Here is a 21,043-nt window from a genome sequence, read left to right as displayed (position 1 = left end):
TTAGAATTTCAATTTGTAATTTTCACACAACAATTATAATTTAGTTGTCTATAACTAACATTTTTCGTTTTGAATGTCCTTTGCTTAGAAGATATGTACATATTTTTTATCGAAATAACGTATTCCAAAGTTATACAATTCTGAACATTGCCAAGTTTTCACAAAAATATCCGAGATGTCCCGCTTTAGGGGGCTATAAAATATGAACCATAAACGATATGGGCTTGGTTTCTACGTCATAAAATGGTAAAATAATGTAATTATAATAAATATAATAATTCAAACGGTCTGCTATTTGGTCGTATTGTCATAATGTCCTAAAATATTATGATAGTTTAAGAAAATGTTTGTTGTGATTCAAATAAAAAAGTTCTAAACTAATAAGACTTTTTGAACTATAGGTCAATTCACATAATGTTCTTATTTAATATGATAGTTTAACCTTCGCTCTACCGAAAGTTTTTTTTTGTACATGGTTTACCAATACCCACCCGGGTGGTACTGCACTTCTATACATATATGCGACGGACTAAATTTTAAAAAATCGAAAAAACCTTATAAAAATTTTAAAATGTTTCTATTAAATTCTATAGAACTTTAAAATTTGTTAAATGAGTATAAATTTCATTTAAATCGAAACAAAACTAAAAAAATATTAAACCAATAAAAACGAAGTGGTCACCCGGGTGGGTATTGGTAAATCGAAGGTTAAACAGATTTTTGTTGTGTTTCAAATAAAAAAGTTCTAAACTAATAAGACTTAGGACATTTTGACAATATGACGTGATTGACCATATGTTTATGGTTTTGTCATAAAATGACACTTTTTTGTATGAAGCACAACAACAATTTGTTTAAACTATCATGATATATTTGGATAGTATGACAACATGACCAAATAGCAGACCATTTGAATCCCCAAAATGTTTAAATTGGTTCCTTTTAAAAAGGTGCCCCGTAGTTCGTATGGCTGGTAGTAAACTGGCCACTTGGCTATCCAAAAGTAGTCACCACTTGTTACTTTTTCACTAGTAATTTGACATTGGTTTTAGTAGGTAGCAAGCACTTACATATATACTGCTTAATCTTACTTGGTCGCATCTCCTTGTTATTTACTGGATCCATGTCAGTAGAATGAGTATTATTTAGTTGATTATTTTAAATAAATAAATAATAATAATAATTGAAATTTACATAATAAATCTTAATGATACAATTTAGCTAAGTGTGGGAGTGTGATTATATTTATGTATAAGTGTAAATTGCCTAAAACAGTTGTAGTCAATGTCTGCGCATGTGCAGCGACAGATGATCGGAACGACTGAACGATCTTGTGCACAATTGACATCGAAATGGCTTAACACCAGTGTGTTTACGATAATGGCGGGTCAGTTCATCAGATCGAGCAAAGCGCCAAACGCATCCTTCCCAGGTGCAAACGTAGGGTTTTTCACCTAACAGAAAATATATTAAAGATATAAATACATTTTATAAAGCTAAGTACTAGTACTAGGAAACATGATATAAAAAATACAATGTAGTTTCATTTTCTCTTTATGTCAACCTAATTAAGCATTTGACAATAAAGGGGATTTGAAGTTTATGTCTAAAACAAAGCTACCATATTCATTAAACTTAATCCGATTTTTGCCTTTATTGAAGTATATTTAAAAATATTTTATTCAAAATATTATTGTGCGTTTATCCAAGGCATTGAGCAGCAACACAATTCTGTTTCAAAAGCTGTTTGCCGCAGCGTTGCCACTCATAAAATATTTTTCCTACCAAATTTCTGATTAAAAACTACAAAAACCTACCAAATTTTAAATATTTGAGAAATGCTATTTGGATTCGTTTCAAAATTAATAGTTAAATTAAAATTATATAATTGCTGCAATAACATTACCCAGAGGAAGAATATTATTTAATAACACTACAATCAACGTGTGTGGATCGTGTCATAATTGACCATAGCTCCCATATAGGGTCCACTTCTACAATAACTTTAAAGAGCGTAAAACTCCTAAAAGCGTTGCTATCCCGACAAAATTCAACACAAATACGTTTCATATCATAGAAATAAATGGTCATAGCTGCCATATAAGGCCCACTTTTTTGAAACAGCAGAACAAAATATTATTAGAAAATAAAAGTATTGGGAGTATGATGATACTTGGTATGATGAATGATACAGTGGAATATTTGACGATATTCTACTATATCATTCAACAGCTGGCTCTGTTGTGGTTATATCTTCTTATCCGCCACCAAAGTTTCTAAAATAAACTGTAAAGTCTCCGGCAATGCAGTCGAATTGTCCCTTTACGAAGCGCTTTATCTCAATAAACTGCCACAGCCTTGCACACTATCAGCTTGTTCACGCTCTATAGTTTTCAATATAAACTCCAGGAACTTGCAATAATCACGAACATCCCGAGCAATAAATGAAAAACGGCATAATTGGTAACACCTTGTTCATAGCGTCTCTCGTCCAGCAAAGGTGGTATGAAGACAGAGCCTATATATATTGCGTTTCAAATACGGCTTAAGAACCATAAATATATAAGCGAAACACACTAAAAGTCCACTCCAATTGATTAGCATCATGACTATTGAGCAAACATATTAATCTATCCAGGACTCGTTGAAAATAGGGATAAAAGTCTTCTCTCAAATCTCTAGCCAACACAGAAAGTAGTTCCAGCAAAGACTGCAGTAACACGTTTGTAGCACAGGCTAGTTTTATAAAAGAAAGTCAACCACAAAATCCATTTGATGCAACAATTGAGGCAACGTTAGAATTTCTCTGATAAATTTAAAAACATCATTTTTTTAAAGTCTGATTGAAAAAGGTATCACTATCTTCGGGCAGCTCTTAAATATTTATTGCTGCAATTGTCAAATTTGATTGCGTCAATGAAATTTGCGAGTGTAGACCGCAAATTGCCATATGTAGCAATCCATTGCGCAATGATTGCTCTGCTGATTGTCTGAGCAATTATTGCTAAGCAATAAGCTGTCAGTTCAGTTGTCATTAATGTAAAATTTCTTCTTTCTATGATTCGATGCGATTAATTCATCCATATTTAATTTATTTAAGAACCAAAACAAACAAAAAAACAAAGAAATTAGTGAAAAAAATCATTTAACGTAAAATAAACCACAGTTTTTCATAGAACTTCTCGCTTTGAAAATTTTGTATTTGTGACGAACGTTTTCTCCACCTAAAGCAATCAGCAATCACTCTGCTGTTGCTCTGCCGACGTTATTGCTTGAGCTTAGCAATAAAAATTGCTACGTGGAGACCTAGGGTAATTGTCATGGCCTATGCTATATAAAGGCACACGTCTTAGATTAATCCGTTTTTTATCTATTTTAAATATAAATTGCAGTATTGTGAACTGTTACATACTACACATATTTCATTGAAAATTTCTCGGAGTATTGTAACATTTTTCTAAATGTGGCAACGCTTCACTGAATATTTACAAATAAAATAAACTTCAAAAATCCCCTTTCTTGTCAAAAAAATATAAATAAAAATATGTACCTTGTAATTTTTTTATATCATGCTAGGAAATATCTAAATCAACAACTCGCATTTCAATTCCGAGCAATATTTTTAAAATACATACAGTAGAAGACAAAAGTGTTCACAAAAAGTCCCGAAATTTTTGTATTACAGAAGAATTTTATTTATTATTCACTATGTATATGAAAAATATTAATTAATTTTAAAAGACTATCAATTTACTAACTTATACAATACACAAAATCTAAATTTAAAAATTGGATTGAATACAATATTCTACATTTAAAACAAAAGTCGGTGTGAACAGTTTTGTCCCGTGTTTCTAAAACAGTGTAATATTAAAATTTATATTTTGTATGACCACCACGTAATTTTTTACATCTTTGATTCTTTCTGGCATACTATTTAAATGATTTTCTGAAATATTTGGGTTTATATTTTGCCATGGTAGAAGGGCTTGCTCCCACAATTCAACTACGGGTCTTGGAAAGTCTATTTCGGCAAAATTTTTCCGTCGAAAGGTGCTCGATAGGGTTTAAATCTGTGGACTGGGAAGGCCATTCGAGCAGTTTGATTTCGTTATCAACAAACCATTTTTTTGTTATTTTCGCGGTGCTCCTAGGATCATTGTCCTGCATAAATATTTCTTGTTGGAGATAAGATGCCTCCAATATGGTAATACAGTCTGTGACACTCATAATACCATTGATACGCCGAAGTATAACCAAACCATGATTAATCCACCCCTACAATTTCATAGTTCATAATCTATTTGCAGTGGAAACTGCAGTATTTGTGGCTCCTAAAACGATTAAGCGCCTTGAAATTCGAGCATCAGCAGAATATAGCTTCGGTGGACGACCACCGCAATGTCGTGGACTGATAAATTATTTTGTTTTTTTTTATTTTATTGTAAAGTCTGATAGAAACTTTGTATTTTTTAGCAATTAATCGGTAAGAAACGCAACTAGAAACATCTTCTAGGATGTTTGTTTTCAAAACTGAATTTATAGCTTTATACATACATTGTAAATTAACTGAAAATTTATTGAAGTGCTTTATTTTGTATTTTTTTTAATAAATAAATTAAAAGGATTATTATTTACTTAATTTTCTTCTTGCAATATCAAAATTTAATTTTTCACAAAATCTATTGGGGTACAAAACTGTTCTCATGTGACTTCGTTCAGATGTGATTCAAAAAACGTATAAAAGTTCCAGATAATAGTAAATAGAGTGCTTAACAATAACAAAAGAAAAAAATTAAACTAAAATTTCAACTATTCGTGAACACTTCTGTCCCTTATTGTATTTCTGTGCAAAATATACCTGTATGAGTTCGCTTGTGTGCTTTTAGGTGAGAACTTTTCGTATATACTTTGTCGCAGCCTTCATTGTCACATTTATGAACCTTGCGATTCTTGGAAGGATCAGTACAACCGTTTACGCTGCTATTTGTGCTGGTATCTGCGGATCGAGCAAAAGCAGTGCTGCCTCCAGAAACTATGCTGCTAAAGGCATTCTTACGACTACTTCCATCGGAGGTAGTCATTGCACTAAATGCACCTTGATAGGAATGGCTGAAAGGAGAACTTTGGTGGGCTTCGGCCATAAGTTTCCATGGCGATGTGTTTGATGAGCTTGTTGTTTGGATTTTATGGCTAAGGGCAGCAGTATGTGCTGCGGAACTAAATGCAGAAGCAGACAAGCCTGGACTTGCCATCGAAAATGCCGAACTAATTGCTGCAGCTGCACTTCCCCCAAAACCAGTTGGAATCTGTGCTGTACTTCTACGTTCAGTGTATTTGTAAGGGTTTTTAAATAGACTTAATAAGCTAAATTTGCGATCGTAATCTTGTAAGAAGGCCCCGTTGCCGCCAGAGTTTGCACTTGAAAATGACGAGGTTGACGATCCGACTGGTGAGTGGGCATGAAATGATGAAGCCACTACACTGGGGCTGTGAGGACTTATACTTTGCGAGGATGTAGAACTGCTGCCATTGCTATGATTGTTATTCATGTAACCGAGATTATTATTGTTTGTCTCGTCCTTCAGTCTGCGGTATGAAAAAAGGAATGGGGAAGCAGCTAAAAACGGTGGAATTGGCATTTTTGTGACAGCCGCAGAAGCGCTTGAAAATGATGAATATTGGCGATTTAAAGCCATCTGAGCTGTTGATGATGAGAACGATGCGCCCGCTGAAAATTGAGTATTCCGACTGCTATTTATAGGATTTGAACAGATGTTGCTTCGTAGTACGTTGGATGCTGATTGCGATGAACTATAGCTGTTTTTAAGATGTGATGCTGGTTTGTAGCTTTGGCTTTGAGATCCTGCAAAATAAAAAAATTAAAAATGTATCATATTATTCGAAAACTTCATTACGTACTTAATTTAATTTTTTAAAAAAAGCCTATTCACCGATTTTTCAATTTATGTCCTCAAAAAATCACGGTCATATAATAGCCGATTTCAAACTTTTAAACAAATTTTAATATGTCAAAACACATTTCCATTAAGATTTATGAAATTGATTATTGTTCTTTATTTATAAATTTAACAACTGATTATGAATATGGGTGTAAATAATTGACGCCAACGTTATATACGAGCTATATCCGTTGGCTTTGTGTTTGTACAAAACCAAGGTAGGTAAAAAAACATAAAATTTTACTTTTCAAATGCGAATAACTCGTAAACTATAAGAGAAATAACTGAGATCGAAAACAAACATTTGGCATCATTTTTAATTTTTGATATACCCGAGGTGCCCCAATTTGGGGAATTGTGGCTTGGTGACCCCTTGGTGTTATAAGCCCAAATTCAAAACTTAAACTTTTCAACACCTCCTCTAGAGTCATATGAATTTTTATTAAGATTTATTTCCACTTTTTTTCTCAGTTCCCCCACTGTGCAGCAGAGACCTGCGACGAACGCCTAGGAGTCGTTTAAGCAGAGCAGCCGAACCATGAAATTTATGACATTATGACAATATGACATGATAGCAGTCCTTGTAAATTGACCATATGTCTGTAACAAGTTGTAATTAAGCAAATTAAATAATTAATAAATATTTATTCGGGATATTTTGTTAAAAACCGAAATAGGCATTATACAATTCCAGATATGAATATGATCACTGAGCTGCAACTCAGAGAATAATCGTTACGCTTTCGTTAAAAATTGTAAGCAAAAGTTTCGAACTTTAATTGATGATGATGTTCCAAACTTATTGAACAAATATCTCTGTGTTTTAGTATTACAGATTTATCGCTAAAAATACATATCCATACATATGTCATGAACAAAGTAAGGAAACTCAAAAAATAATCGCAAACAAGTACAAAAATAAAATAAAAACTTTGTATACAAATATGCTTTTTTTAACATGTGCCTTCGCATGTATTTAAATTTGAAAATCTCCTAGTATTCGTACAATATTTTAAGTTTTGTTCATTTGTTTTTCTTTTTGGTTCATAAACTTTGCTCACACCTGTTCCAAATTGGTAGCAATGTTTCGTCACTTGTGAATAGTATGTTGTGCAATTTACAACTACTTCATCAGTTGTTAATGCAGTTTAATTCAATGAGTAACGACAAAAACACTTTACAAGAAATCCGTGCCAGTCGTGATCCATTTAACCTGATCTCTATGCAATATTCTGCAATGGAAACATTGCTGAAATGTGTGGATAAATGCTTTCAGCGACACAAAACGACTACAATAGCACAAGTACCACTCTTTATTTAAGTCGTTGGTTTGACTTCGATTGACATTGGGTCAGAGCACTGTTTTTCTTTCTTCTTTTTTTATTATTTAACTTAAATATTTAGTTTTTTTTCATTTCGCAGAACATAATTTACAATTTAAACATCTCTGTTGAAAGAAGACAAACATAGTTGGTTGAAAAGTAAACAAAATTAAAATTTTGTTTGAGTATTTTCAATTCGTTGAATAGTTTCGGAGTCTCCAGAAGTTCCGAAAATTGTATATTATGTAACACTTTTCTTTCTTTTCAATTATCTAGAATTGTTGTTGAGGGAGCAAGCAATAGTTTGTTTGAGTTTTAAGTGACTTAGCTGCGTTAGCAGCCTAAGAGGAGCCTCGTACAGCCAATCGACCAATACCTTCGTATAGGAAGCCGGAATTCTCGAACTCAACTACTGAGTTTTATGGTCTCCACCAAAATCAAAATTGTGTTTTGTTTGGTACTCCATCATGTGTCATATATAATTTATAGCTTATACAACCAAACACGATTGCATGTGGTCAATGCTAACTTCGATAAAACGTACCGCAGTACCTTAAGATGACCAATGAGAAAGTCTCGAAGGCAGCAACAAAAGGATGACCTGATTACTTGATTGTTGCATCGACTATAAACATATTGCTGAAATGGTGAACGTATAAAGCCTCTCGATCGGTCGTCAATTGGCTTTATTATTTAGATAATTTTATGGTATTAATGTTTAAATATGATTTCGGTCATGTGGCCGCCGCGGTTTTCGCGCACATGACGTAACCTGGAGGTCCAATGTACATACATCCGTCTTTTGAAATTATTTTTCAGTGATGAAGCATACTTATCGTTAAATGATTATGTAATAAAGTTTTAGTTCTTGAGAGCATTGTAAATGTCCAATATAAAGGCCAACCTAATGTACATGGATTTATTACAGCTGGACTATTTCAAAAATGCCTCTACACATTGTGATTATCGGTCCACAATGTACTCTATATTTTTTTTGTGGCAAAGTAGATTACAACATTTATGATTTCTTTGAGATAAATATACATATTTATTTATAAATATGTAAATACAATGTCACTGAACATAGTATAATTCTATACAACAATACAAATATGGAAGAGTATTTGAAAACATTATTGTTTCATCCGATTGAATGACCAAGTCCATCACTCACTCAAATGCAGTCATACTATGACTGCTTTTGATTGTTGTTAAATTATTTTATGACCAAAATATGGGGACATTTTTTCTATTCGAGTTCTGATGTAAATTCTAAAGAAATTTTAGACATGTCTGATTGATATCGAACAAATGTTTGATAAACTTGTTATGACATATCTGAAAATGGTTCGATTATACTGACCAGTATTTTATTATTTTTTTTAAATCAAGTTTCAACTTTAAGTCCTATTAAACAAAAATGTTTTAATAATTTTATTTACATTTGGAGAGCAATATTTTATAACACATTATTGACCTGTTGTCAAAAGATTTAAACATATATATACATTTCTTAAGTAACTATTTATTGTCTATTATACCTGTAAGTTCTATATGTCAACATTATTTGCCAATGTATCTGATGTCAGAATTTTCTGAACTAATCTTGAAAATGTATCAGAAAATAAAGCGAATTGTCCAAATTTCCTTCTGACACTTGACAGAATAGTCTAAAATAATGGTAAAAATCTGCACATTCTCCGAGAGAACATTTGTTTTGATTATTTTATCAGCAACCATGCAAAAGTAGTCTTTCTTTTAAAATTCTATAGCTGTATTTAAAAAGGGAATTTATTTCTAGTTTAAATTCCCAGATGAAATACACTACTCTATAGGACTTGAATTTGAAGCCTGCATACACGCAGAGAAAAAATATAGTTGGGCATGGTTACTGTAACCATTTCAATATTGTTACAAGTTTTTTAACTATATTATGGTCACAGTAACCATTTACATGATTGTGGTAACCATAATATGGTTAATTTAAGATTCACATGATTGTAGCAACCACATATATGGTTACAGTAAACAAATATATGTTTACGACAACCATTCATATGATGAAGGACTTATCATATTATGTTGCTCTCGGCTTAAAGCTTATCATAATCTGAGAACAACATACATATTATGATACAATTATTCATCATAAATATGGTTGCCACAAACATATATTTGTTTACTGTAACCATATATATGGTTGCTACAATCATGTGAATCTTAAATTAACCATATTATGGTTACCACAATCATGTAAATGGTTACTGTGACAATCATGTGAATCATAAATTAACCATATTATGGTTACCACAATCATGTAAATGGTTACTGTGACTATAATATAGTTAAAAATCTTGTAACACTATTTAAATGGTTACAGCAACCATGCCCAATTATATTTTTTCTCTGCGTGTAGGTAATTATAAAAAAATATATTATTTTTTAATATATTAATAAATAAACAAGAAAGTATGGTCGGTCAAGCCAGACAATATAATATCCTACACTAAGTAAATGAGCAAAAACATTTTTCTTTTAAAATATCAATAATTTATATTCGTGAGTGATTTTCGGGAGTGGGCCTTATATGGAAGCTATGACCAATTATGGACCGATCACCATGAAATTAGGTCGTGTGATTTATGTATATGGGGGATTTCATGTCAAGTGAACCAACTTTTGAAATCGATGTCTTCCGATCGGGATGAAATTTGCACCAAGGTTAGCTCTATTGGATAGTAACTCAGACACAATTTTTCAACAACATCGGTCGAGAACTCTCTGAGTTATAGGGGGTAAAATTTTGACAATTTGGTCAAACAGGGGTTTTTTCTTATCCATGTAACTTATTACCTATTGTTCTTAGCAAAATGTGTTCCAAATAGTATAGATAGCTATTTCTTCGATCTTTCGAAAAAAAATATTTAAAAAAAAAAATAAAAAATTTTTAATATTTTTTTTCCGAAATCAAAAACTTTTTTGACTTTTTTTTAAAATACGCTATTTTTTTTTATTTTTTTTTTTTTCTTAAAATAAAGTTTAGATATTTTCCTTGAACACCTACTTGGTCGCTTAGTGGGATGCGAGTGGGATATCTATCAAAATAAATATTTTGTAACTCAAAACATAAAATTTTTGACTTTTTTTGCAAAATCAAAAACTTTGTTTACTTTTTTTTTCAAAATGGACCCTTTTTTAATCTTTTTTTTTAGGTCAATCAAAAGCTTAGATATTATCCTTGAAGACCCTTTTGGTCGCTTAGTGGGATGCGAGTGGGATATCTATCAAAATAAATATTTTTTAACTCAAGACTTACAATTTTTGACTTTTTTTTTTTGCAAATACGATTTTTTTTCCAAATGGGCCCTTTTTTTAAAATTTTTTTTGTAGTCAAAAGAAAGCTTAGGTCCATTCCTTTAAGATATTTTTAGTCCCTTAGTGGGATGCGAGTAGGATATCTATCAAAATAAATATTTTGTAACGCAAGACATACAATTTTTTAATTTTTTTTTGCAAAATCAAAATTTTTTTCCAATATGGGCCCTTTTTTAATTTTTTTTTTTGCTCAAAAGAAAGCCTAGGTCCATTCCTTTAAGATATTTTTAGTCCCTTAGTGGGATGCGAGTGGGATATCTATCAAAATAAATGTTTTAACACAAAAATTGTATGTCTTGAGTTACAAAACATTTATTTTGATATATATCCCACTCGCATCCCACTAAGCGATCAAAACCATCTTAAAGGAATAGGCCTAAGCTTTCTTTATAGCAAAAAAAAAAATTACAAAAAGGGCCCATTTTAAAAAAAAGTCAAAAAAGTTTTTGATTTTGCCAAAAAATCAAAAATTGTATATCTTGAGTTACAAAATATTTATTTTGATAGATATCCCACTCGTATCCCACTAAGGGACCTAAAATATCTTAAAGGAATGGACCTAAGCTTTCTTTTGACTAAAAAAAAATTTTTAAAAAAGGGCCCATTTTGAAAAAAAATTCGAATTTGCAAAAAAAAAGTCAATAATTGAATGTCTTGAGTTACAACATTTTTATTTTAATAGATATCCTACTCACATCTTCCTAAGTGACAAAATAGGTCTTAAAGGAAAAGACCTAAGCTTTCTTTTGAGCAAAAAAAATGTTTAAAAAAAAGTCCCATATTGGAAAAAAATTTCGATTTTGCAAAAAAAAATTAAAAAATTGTATGTCTTGCGTTACAAAATATTTATTTTGATAGATATCCCACTCGCATCCCACTAAGGGACTAAAAATATCTTAAAGGAATGGACCTAGGCTTTCTTTTGAGCAAAAAAAAAAATTAAAAAAGGGCCCATATTGGAAAAAAATTTTGATTTTGCAAAAAAAAATTAAAAAATTGTATGTCTTGCGTTACAAAATATTTATTTTGATAGATATCCTACTCGCATCCCACTAAGGGACTAAAAGTATCTTAAAGGAATGGACCTAAGCTTTCTTTTGACTACAAAAAAAAATTTTAAAAAAGGGCCCATTTGGAAAAAAAATCGTATTTGCAAAAAAAAAAGTCAAAAATTGTAAGTCTTGAGTTAAAAAATATTTATTTTGATAGATATCCCACTCGCATCCCACTAAGCGACCAAAAGGGTCTTCAAGGATAATATCTAAGCTTTTGTTTGACCTAAAAAAAAAGATTAAAAAAGGGTCCATTTTGAAAAAAAAAAGTCAACAAAGTTTTTGATTTTGCAAAAAAAGTCAAAAATTTTATGTTTTGAGTTACAAAATATTTATTTTGATAGATATCCCACTCGCATCCCACTAAGCGACCAAGTAGGTGTTCAAGGAAAATATCTAAACTTTATTTTAAGAAAAAATAAAAAATAAAAAAAAATAGCGTATTTTAAAAAAAAGTCAAAAAAGTTTTTGATTTCGGAAAAAAAATATTAAAAATTTTTTATTTTTTTTTTTAAATATTTTTTTCGAAAGATCGAAGAAATAGCTATCTATACTATTTGGAACACATTTTGCTAAGAACAATAGGTAATAAGTTACATGGATAAGAAAAAACCCCTGTTTGACCAAATTGTCAAAATTTTACCCCCTATAACTCAGAGAGTTCTCGACCGATGTTGTTGAAAAATTGTGTCTGAGTTACTATCCAATAGAGCTAACCTTGGTGCAAATTTCATCCCGATCGGAAGACATCGATTTCAAAAGTTGGTTCACTTGACATGAAATCCCCCATATATGAAAATTATTTTTGGAGAATTATGTGTGTATACCATAATTTAGAGATTTATGCTCGTTAAAGTGATTTTTGGAAGCGGGTCTGTATGGGAGCAATTACTAATTATGGACCGATCGTAACAAAATATGATGATATAAATTTCGTATATATAAAACAAATTTGGAGCGAAATTTGTGGAGATATATATATAAATTAAACATTTATGAACGATAAAGTCCAATTTCAGGAGGACATATGTATGGGGTTAGGTGAAATAATGGACCCATTTCAGCCACTTACAATAGGCTTGGTCCTTGGGCTTTAAAAATTATATGTTAAAAATGTCGACATATCTTCAAAATTGTGACCTGTACTTTGAGCACAAGGTTTACATGGTCAGCTAGCCAGACGGACGGGCATCGTTTAATCGACTCAGAAAGTGATTCTAAGTCGATCGGTATACTTTAAGGTGGGTGTTTGGGCGTTACAAACAAATAAATAAAACCAGAATTTGATGTTTGTTCAGACTTCTATTAAAAATGTCATAAGAATATCAGAAGTTTTTTTGTTCGGCACTCGTACCAATCAGAAATGTCTAAAATTACTTTAGAATTTCCCTAGAAATTTTCTACAGAATTCGTATAGAATTCTGTCCGACAAGTTAGAACAATTTTACGAATTTCCATAGCCAATGAGTTACGATTTCTTGTCAACTACTTATGTATATAAATTTCGGTATAATGTCGTACCAACATCGGATACGAAATCGGTAATTTGTGTAGACTATCGGTACGAATTCTGACCGTATTCGCCAAAAAAATATTTAGTGGAAGGTATAAAAAATATTTAAACATTCAGTTGTGTTTTGATGTTTGTATAAATTCAAGTGTTCTGTATATTTACGAGTGTTTGTGGTCATATGTTGGTTGGTTTCTGCGAATATATGTATATTTTACAAATATTTTAGTTAAATGCGACAGTTGACTAACTAAATGCACCAAAGTTGGCAATTAAGTTTGTTCGTATAAATGCTAAAACGTACGCGATTGAATAGTTAACTAACTGCAATCACTAATGCAACAACTTAACAATAATAACAATTGTGCACTGTACTTAACGTGACCAGATAGATGATTTTTATCACAAAACGAGATTTGAAGGATCAATTGCGGAAGGAAACATTTTGATAGCGGAATTTTTAAATTTAGCGCATATTTAGGATTCAAGTAACAAAAAAAAATTGGTTGAATAATATTTTTTATTCTGAAATTCACAGAATTCGAAAATGTTTAATAGGTAATGATAATTTAAATGAATTATTAAGAAAATATACATAAAGTTATATCAAATAAATGAAAGCAAATGGCACGCTTCCGTTATATTTCATTGCGATAAATTTAAAATTTCCATGAATAAGTGTAAAAAGTTTTACAAATAGACATTTTTGAAATTGAGCTACAAAGAGCTCAACACACATTGCACAGTGGGACTGAATCAAATTTTTTTGGAAATAAATCTGGCATTTTTAAACGGCTGGTCCGGTTGGGATAAAATTTGACGTGAGTGTAGGGAACATTTCAAGGTTTCTAAAACTGCTTCCCGTTTATTTATCCCAGCTTTGAGATTTTAGAACATGTGGCCCAAAGTTGAAATTTTGATAAAAAAAAAATAGGTCACATTCCGAAGGGCGTATAGGCGACATAACCGAAAAATAGCACATGTTATACCAAAATGTTCTTCGTAAAGATACCTCACTTCTTAAAGAAAGTTTATTTTTAATAAAAAAAAGAGTTAAGTCACCTTTTCGCCAAAAAACAGCAAAAATCAACTATTTTTTAAATATTTAAATTGAAAAATCCTTTATTTTTGGATCCATAATCGATATTGCTCTTAAATTTATGTAGGTTATTCCTAATTTAGTTGCATAACTAACAAAATGGAGTCCATTCGGTCCAAAAGTCCGACCTATATTTTTAAAAAAGCAGAACAAGGTTTGGCAAAATTTTAAAATTTTAATTTTGAAATGCCTATAACTCGGAAATTATAAGATATATATAGCACACGCAAGCATGGTTCTTAAAATCTAGCCAAGCGCTTTCCAAAAATATAAAAATCTTTGAAAGCGGATGGGAAACAAAAACAATTTAAAAATTTCGAAGGTACCCTACTTTGAGCCCACATAGCACCGCCCCTGGATAATTTGTAGTGCCCATTTTAATATCTTAAACTCGAATACTCCTTGGAATTGCCCATGTCCAATTTTATACCGATCGCAACATCCGTTTAGAAATGCCAGATTTATTTCCAAAAACTTTTGATTCTGCCCCACTGTGCAGTGGTTTAGAAACATTTTAATTTAGAAATAATACGGTTTTGAAGGACTGCTCAGGATCACTTTCTGTGTCGAAATTTGGTACAAGCTTTTCTATTGCCCCAAGGACAAAGTCTATTGAATTTGGTTAGAATCGTTCCAATTATTTCTAATAGCCCGATTGTCCTATCTGAAAATAGATCTCAAAAATATCTTAGTTATATAGATATACCAAATTCAGCACAAATAAGTTTTATATAAGCCGAACTCGCACCACCAAATTTTTTGACGATCGGATCATGATAAGTCATAGCTCCCATATAAATTTTAAAAGAAAACCTTTTATAATCACCTTCTCGGTGTTGGGTATCATATGGTCGGGCTTGACCGATTATACTTTCTTACTTGATAAAAAAGAGTTAAATGAAAATATACCTAAGATAATATTTTAAGTCCACTAAATAGAATAGAAAATTCACAAAAAAAGTCCCAATGAATTTGAATTGAATTTCTTAACACCATTTATATAAAACCGGTATTTTTACGGCATAGACATTTCTGGCGGGATCAACCCCAAAAAGAGTAATAATCCCGCCAAATGCCACATATATGGTTACGTTAACTATACAACAACAACGACCACAACAACAACAACAACTGTTTGTACGTTCCCAGCAGCTAACTGTCAATTATTACCAATCGCGCACCAAGTGCACATTAAACCCTATCAACCACTTTGGTAATTTATTGCTCTGTTTTTTCAACTTTTCCGCAATCAATAGTAGAAGTAAACAAGCTAAAAAGCGCGCGATGAGATCCGCATAGCAGCTGAGGTTTATTTGCAACTTTCGGTTCAACCTGACGATCGCTGATGATGCCAACGTGCTGGAAGATGAGGTGAATCTTTCGAAAAAAACATGTGTTTTTCTATAATAGATTGTGTTGTTGTTATTGTCGGTTCTACTCCATAGCCACAAACATAAAAACACACATGCACTTGTCGATAAATACGAGTACATATGCACATGTGATTGTTTGTATGGATGTACGTATGTTTGTACTACAAAGTCCATTCGCAAAATACTTCAAGCATGGTTCATCATAATTATCACGAAGCCACGTTCGGTGCGTTTATTCAATGCCTTCTTCTATTTTGCAGTATTTGGTGTTTGAACGCTCGTTCATTTAAACAAAATTTCAGAAAATAGCATAATAAGCAGCAGTGATGGGATTTGTGGCACAATTGTGCTCTTTTTGGGACTTTGAATGGCACTAGGCACGATTTTGTCACTTTTCAAAATACATATTACGATTAAATTTATAAATAACTAGCTGAACCTGTAACGCGTTGCTGGCCCTTACAATAATTCTGTTTTATACTCCCTCGACCTGACATCGCACCCGAAACACTGAGGTGGTCATTTGACAAAGTTGTAGCAGATATCTATAAGTACAGTGGCATGATATGCCCTTAAACAAAAAGAAACGAATGCATTTAAGGCAAATGGGATATTATATTTATGAATTCATCTTAAGGACAGGGGATATACGTTTCTTTTTTTTATTTACTCGGGAGCAAACCACATACAAAACATGAATTTTCCAAATGTAAGCCAGCAATAGTCAACGATTGGCCTTATACTTTGTCGTTGGAAATCTTTGGTATGCGTGAAATCATTATGTCTTCGCATTTTAATCTGCCACCGATGATTGTTACCTCAATTAAATTTGGTGAAAATTTGTTGATGGTTTATGTTGCGAAGAAACATTATCTGTGATCCAACCTTCAATGTTTCAGTAGCATAATTGAGGCTTGTTCTTCGTTCATTACTGTGTTAATCGATTTGTATTTCATTGTTTCGCCAGTCAGTTTCAATTAATTCGCACATTGAGCTTGTTGACATCATCATTTTTTGGTACCACGTTCCCACAGCCAATCTGAATTTTTGTAATTGGTTGTAAGACTTGTGAATACCTTGTCGACAACGGATTGAATATTCATTTGCATTTGGCAGAAGTTCGGCGGGAACGAAATCTGATTTGTCGACGTTGTTTACTATATTAGTTGTACTTTCGGAAATTCTGTTTATCATCGGTTGATAATATAAAGCACTTTTATAGTACAATGTTAACAGCGGCCTACTTGTTTTATCGAACGATATGAAAATTTGGAATGTACCGGACATGTTACACCAAATCATTCGCTTCAGAGTACACCACTGTGAATTAAAATTTTTAAAATGATGTTAAGCAACGAAATTAAAATTAGCATTATTTGATCGTTGGAAATGAAAAAAAACAGTTATTTCTCGAATGAAAAAATAAAAAGAATTTTTTGACAATTTTTTTTAATTTTTTTTTATTTGCAAAAGTTTAGCCACAATTACTGACCTTGAAATCATTAGCGGTATAGTGTCATTAGCGGTATAGTGTAAAAATTTGATTTTCAACACCCCTCCGCCCACAGACCGAAAGTCAAAAATCTGAAGATTCACTGAAAATTTGAATAAACCATCTACAGACCATCCTCAACGTACCCTGAAATTTTGGTTGAAATCGGTCGACCCGTTTTCGCAGTTAGTGGTGACATCAAAATGTACACTTCTTTTTATATATAAGATTTAATATTCTTTATCAACTTGTTTCAATATTTCAACATTCGTTGGGTGTCATATTCAGGAATACCGAGTCCCAAAAATACACAACAATTAGAATTAGTTATTGCACGAATAAAAACAATTGTGTTGAGAATTAATTTTGGAAATGAATATTAAAAATAATTGTCTTTGCTAAGCTATATTTCAAAAATTAATTCAGAACAAGTTTATTTTTTTCAATGTAAATGGCATTTAAAAAGTACTGCAGTATTTCAATGATTGATTAATTATATTTCAAATTAGGTCTTATAAAACTTATAGCTCATTCAATTCGCCACAATAACGAAAGAAAATTTTTTTTCGATATTAAACGAATTTAATAATTTCCAAATTAACGACTATTTTTAAAAAATTTACTAATTTACAAATGAAGTCTCTCTCTAAATATGTGTAATAACAAAATTACACAAGGTACTTTTTAAATTTTCTACAGTGAACATAATTATATAAAAATGTTTTAAATTTTATTTTGTATGAATTTTCAATACCAAATATTGGAACTCTGTCATATCCGTCCCCTTAATAAAACAATAGTGTATAATTTTTTTGCCATTTCGAGATAATGGAGTTTAAAGTTTTTGTGTTATTAGACATTGTGGTCATTTAGATATGTGGTGGAATAATCAGGCTACTAGTAGATGATATTTCATTAATTTATAAGTGCTTTAATTGCAAATAAATGGGATTCATAGTACCATAATGTCACTTAGGCTATTTTATTTTTATGAAAATCATTATACACTATTTTGTATGGTACACACTATTTTATTTGAAGTCAAGTCAATATCTCAATTAGATTCAAAAATAAGCCACTTTAAAACTCCGTCCTTCAAAAATATTGCACTTTTTCATACTAAAAAATTTGTATAAATTTTCTTAATATTTTATTCAACACAAGTCACTGGTTCTGATTCAGTTACATTAAGAAAATTTATACACAATTTTTAGTACAATTTGCAATTTTTTTGAAGGACGGAGTTTTAAAGTGGCATATTTTTGAACCTAATTGAGATATTGACTTGAAATTTAACTTATTTAAACAAAAAATATAGCTCGGAATGAATATGGATCAAATTGTTCGTAATATTTACAATCCTATTAAAATTTTGATATAAATTTTAGTTTAGAAACTCAATGAATATGTAATATATAATAAAATCTTTATTTATTAACGAAATTCAATGAAATTTTCAGCGTTTTTTGAGTTTGTCATTCTAAATAACAAGGTGTATAAAAACTTGTCAAAAGGTCAAAGGGAATCCCGCAATTCCTAAAAATTGGACCAAAATCCCAAAAATGGTATTTTTTATAATTTTGCCTATAGGATCCACATTTCCTTCGGGGCTGGGAAAATACTTTAAGGGTAAATAGGGAACACATCAGGGTTTCCAAAGCTGCTTTCCGTTTTCTGATCCCTGCTTTGGGATTTTAGAACATGTGACAAATTTTGATAAAAAAAAATAGGTCAACATGTTTATACCAAAATGTTCTCCATAAAGAAACTTTATAGAAAAACATAAAATTGTTATACGTTCTTAAAGAAAGACCCAGCCGAACTCTTTCCAAAAATATAAAATTCTTTGAAATCGGATGGGAAACAAAAAAATGGCAGGTGTTTAAAAATTTTACATGTCGAAGGGCCCCCATAGCGCCGCCCCTGGAGTATTTGTAGGGCCCGTTTTAATAACATAAACTCGAATACTCCTTGGATACGCCCAATTTTATCCCGCTCGGACCAGCCGCTTAGCAATGCCAGGTTTATTTGCAAAAAATTTCGATTCTGCCCCACTGTGCGTACGTACTCTTGTTCAAAGTGCAAAGTTAATATTGATAAGTGTAATTTGCAAAGATTTTGCAAATAATTATGCTGTTTATTATTATTATTATATTTATTTAATCAAAAATCATATATGGGGCATTTCACGTCAAGTGAACCAACTTTTGAAATCGATGTCTTCCGATCGCGATGAAATTTGCACCAATGTTAGTTCTATTGGATAGTAATTCGGACACCATTTTTTTAAAAAAAGTCAACAAAGTTTTTGATTTTGCAAAAAAATTCAAAAATTTTAAATCTTGAGTTACAAAATATTTTTTTTGATAGATATCCCACTCGCATCCCACTAAGCGACCATATAGGTCGCTTAGGAAAAGACCTAAGCTTTCTTAAAAAAAATATAAAAAAAAAAATAAAAAGGGCCCATTTTGAAAAAAAAAGTCAAAAATATTTTTGATTTAAAAAAAAAAAATCAAGAATATTTTATTAAATTTTTTTAATTTTTTTTTTCGAAAGATTGCATAAATAGCTATCTAAACTATTTGGGACACATTTTGCTAAGAACAATAGGTAATAAGTTATATGGATAAAAAAAACACCTGTTTGGCCAAAATGTCAAATTTTCCTATAACTCAGAGAGTTCTTGACCGATCTTGTTGAAAAATGGTGTCCGAATTACTATCCAATAGAACTAACATTGGTGCAAATTTCATAGCGATCGGAAGACATCGATTTCAAAAGTTGGTTCACTTGACGTGAAATGCCCCATATATAAAAGTTCATAAATTATTTTATAAAGAGATATGGCTTAAATCTACCTTACATCTATAATAATTTTATAATTATGCTGTTTCGTTCCACAAAAACTGTAATTTCTATTTTTGCAAAGCAAATTTTGATAAGTTTGTCAAAAATTTGCAAATTCATATTGTTATAACTAGTGAAGCTTTAAAAAAGTTAAGACGTAAATTTTTGTTCGACTATAGTGAAGACGCGGTTATAACAAGATATTATAGAGACCAAATTAATTTTTCATGACTACAAAACTTTAATTTAAAAAAAAAAAATGGAAAAATATTAAAAAATAAATTTTGAAAAAAAAATTTGGCATAAAATTGTCAATAAAAAAAAATAAAAAATTTAAAAACATTTTGAAATGAAAATGTTTTTAAGTTATTGTTAAAAAAATCTTCGCTATTGCATAACAATTCGCACACTTCTTCATCCGTCAACTTTACTCTTTTGCTAGATCTTCTAAAGTCTGACATACTTATAGAAATATTCTTAAAATAACCCAAAATCAATCAAAAGAAATAAAAAAATCAAATATCGATTACACAAAACACAATATATGCTTAAAAACAGTCAAGCACAAACTATGCATGAGAATTAGCAATGAATCAGTAGGAAATTCAAATAAAAACGAATTTAATGTTTTGAGGAGAGTGCTCAGTGTATCTTAGAAGATACAACCATTAAATGAACCTTTATGGCAAGGAATCAAATCGGTTATAGACATATGTAGTTTGAAACAACCTCATAGTTTTTTTTGTATTTCAATTAGTAATCTAGTCCGATTTTTTAATATTGCAAAGCACCTAATTTATCGAATTTTGAAAAAATAAATTTTTCAATGTTGATGTTCAATAAAATAGAGAATTAAATAATTTTTCCTTAGAAATATTCTTTAAATAAAAGGTTGGTATTTTCTAAATGAATTCTGATTTATATTATTTTATTTACTTCTAAAATAGATCTGTGGGCATTTAAGTGTTAAATCAAAAATGATTTGTTGGCGACAGCCGGAGCAAATC

At 31.0% G+C, this 21,043-nt stretch overlaps 1 protein-coding gene across 1 annotated transcript in view; it reads right to left on the bottom strand.

Annotated features, from left to right (window-relative positions):
* Window positions 1-1,281: 1,281 nt before the first annotated feature.
* LOC135961191 (Krueppel-like factor luna) overlaps window positions 1,282-21,043 on the bottom strand; it is a 115,945-nt gene continuing 96,183 nt past the window's right edge. The window contains exons 3-4 of the mRNA XM_065512688.1: window positions 4,862-5,866; window positions 1,282-1,454 (exon numbers count right to left, since the gene is read on the bottom strand). Of these exons, the coding sequence (XP_065368760.1) occupies window positions 1,282-1,454; window positions 4,862-5,866 (1,178 nt within the window). The remainder of the gene's footprint in view (window positions 1,455-4,861; window positions 5,867-21,043) is intronic.

This window comes from Calliphora vicina, chromosome 5 (assembly GCF_958450345.1).
Source record: "Calliphora vicina chromosome 5, idCalVici1.1, whole genome shotgun sequence".
Classification (NCBI taxonomy): domain Eukaryota; kingdom Metazoa; phylum Arthropoda; class Insecta; order Diptera; family Calliphoridae; genus Calliphora; species Calliphora vicina.
Note: the sequence above shows the minus strand (reverse complement) of the source record. Positions and strands in the feature narration are given on the sequence as shown.